This window comes from Atta colombica, unplaced genomic scaffold, assembly GCF_001594045.1.
Source record: "Atta colombica isolate Treedump-2 unplaced genomic scaffold, Acol1.0 scaffold125, whole genome shotgun sequence".
Taxonomy (NCBI): Eukaryota; Metazoa; Arthropoda; class Insecta; order Hymenoptera; family Formicidae; genus Atta; species Atta colombica.
In genome coordinates, this window is record NW_017259212.1 from 1,565,193 (window position 1) to 1,565,954 (window position 762).

General features: G+C 26.5%; 1 protein-coding gene across 1 annotated transcript in view; it reads left to right on the forward strand.

Annotated features, from left to right (window-relative positions):
* LOC108694850 (peritrophin-1-like) overlaps positions 1-427 on the forward strand; it is an 805-nt gene extending 378 nt beyond the window's left edge. Inside the window, exon 2 of the mRNA XM_018204532.1 lies at positions 144-427. Within this exon, the coding sequence (XP_018060021.1) occupies positions 144-391 (248 nt within the window). The 3' untranslated portion in view covers positions 392-427. The remainder of the gene's footprint in view (positions 1-143) is intronic.
* The last annotated feature ends 335 nt before the right edge of the window (positions 428-762 follow it).

A 762-nucleotide genomic window follows, 5' to 3' on the forward strand; every position in this document is an offset into this window, starting at 1 on the left:
ATAAAAACATTTAATAATCACTATATATATTTGATATCACGCGCGTTTTCATTTTTGTAATTAACACAAAATTAATTAATTCAAGATAGTTTATAAAACGATTACTTATCATTACATTTTCTTATTAATTTAATATATTTTAGCCATATTCTCCGTTGCGCTTTTGATGTGCCTGTTGGGTGTATTTTATGTCCAAGCACAAGAAATTCATTGCCCAATAACAAAAGAAGGAGACGATATTATTTTTATTCCTCATCCCACCAACTGCAATCACTACTTCGTTTGTGACTATGGCCGACCGATTGTAATGAAGTGTCCTGAAGGCTTATATTTCAATCCTATAAAACATGTCTGCGATTTTCCATTCAATGTTGAATGCACGACTCAATAATCAGTTTATATCTATAATGACTTAATTACATATAACTATATAACGATATATGGACTACCGTATTGAATTATTGTATTGCATTATCACTAAAATGATTATATTATACATATCTTCTAATAAATAATAAATAAATTATCCGTTACTTAATATTGCATGTGTATATAAGTCTGTTTAATTTAATTAATTAATTAGTAAATAGCAGATAATATCTGTATCATTTGATAAAGATTGCCTGATAATAATGATAACAAATGTTTGTGATAGACCAGTCTGTCTCGAAGTCATGTTCTAATTCTAAGCTGATATATTTTGTTTGATATTACATTATTAATAGATTATTTTTCATGCAAAATTCAAGAATTTATAAAGAA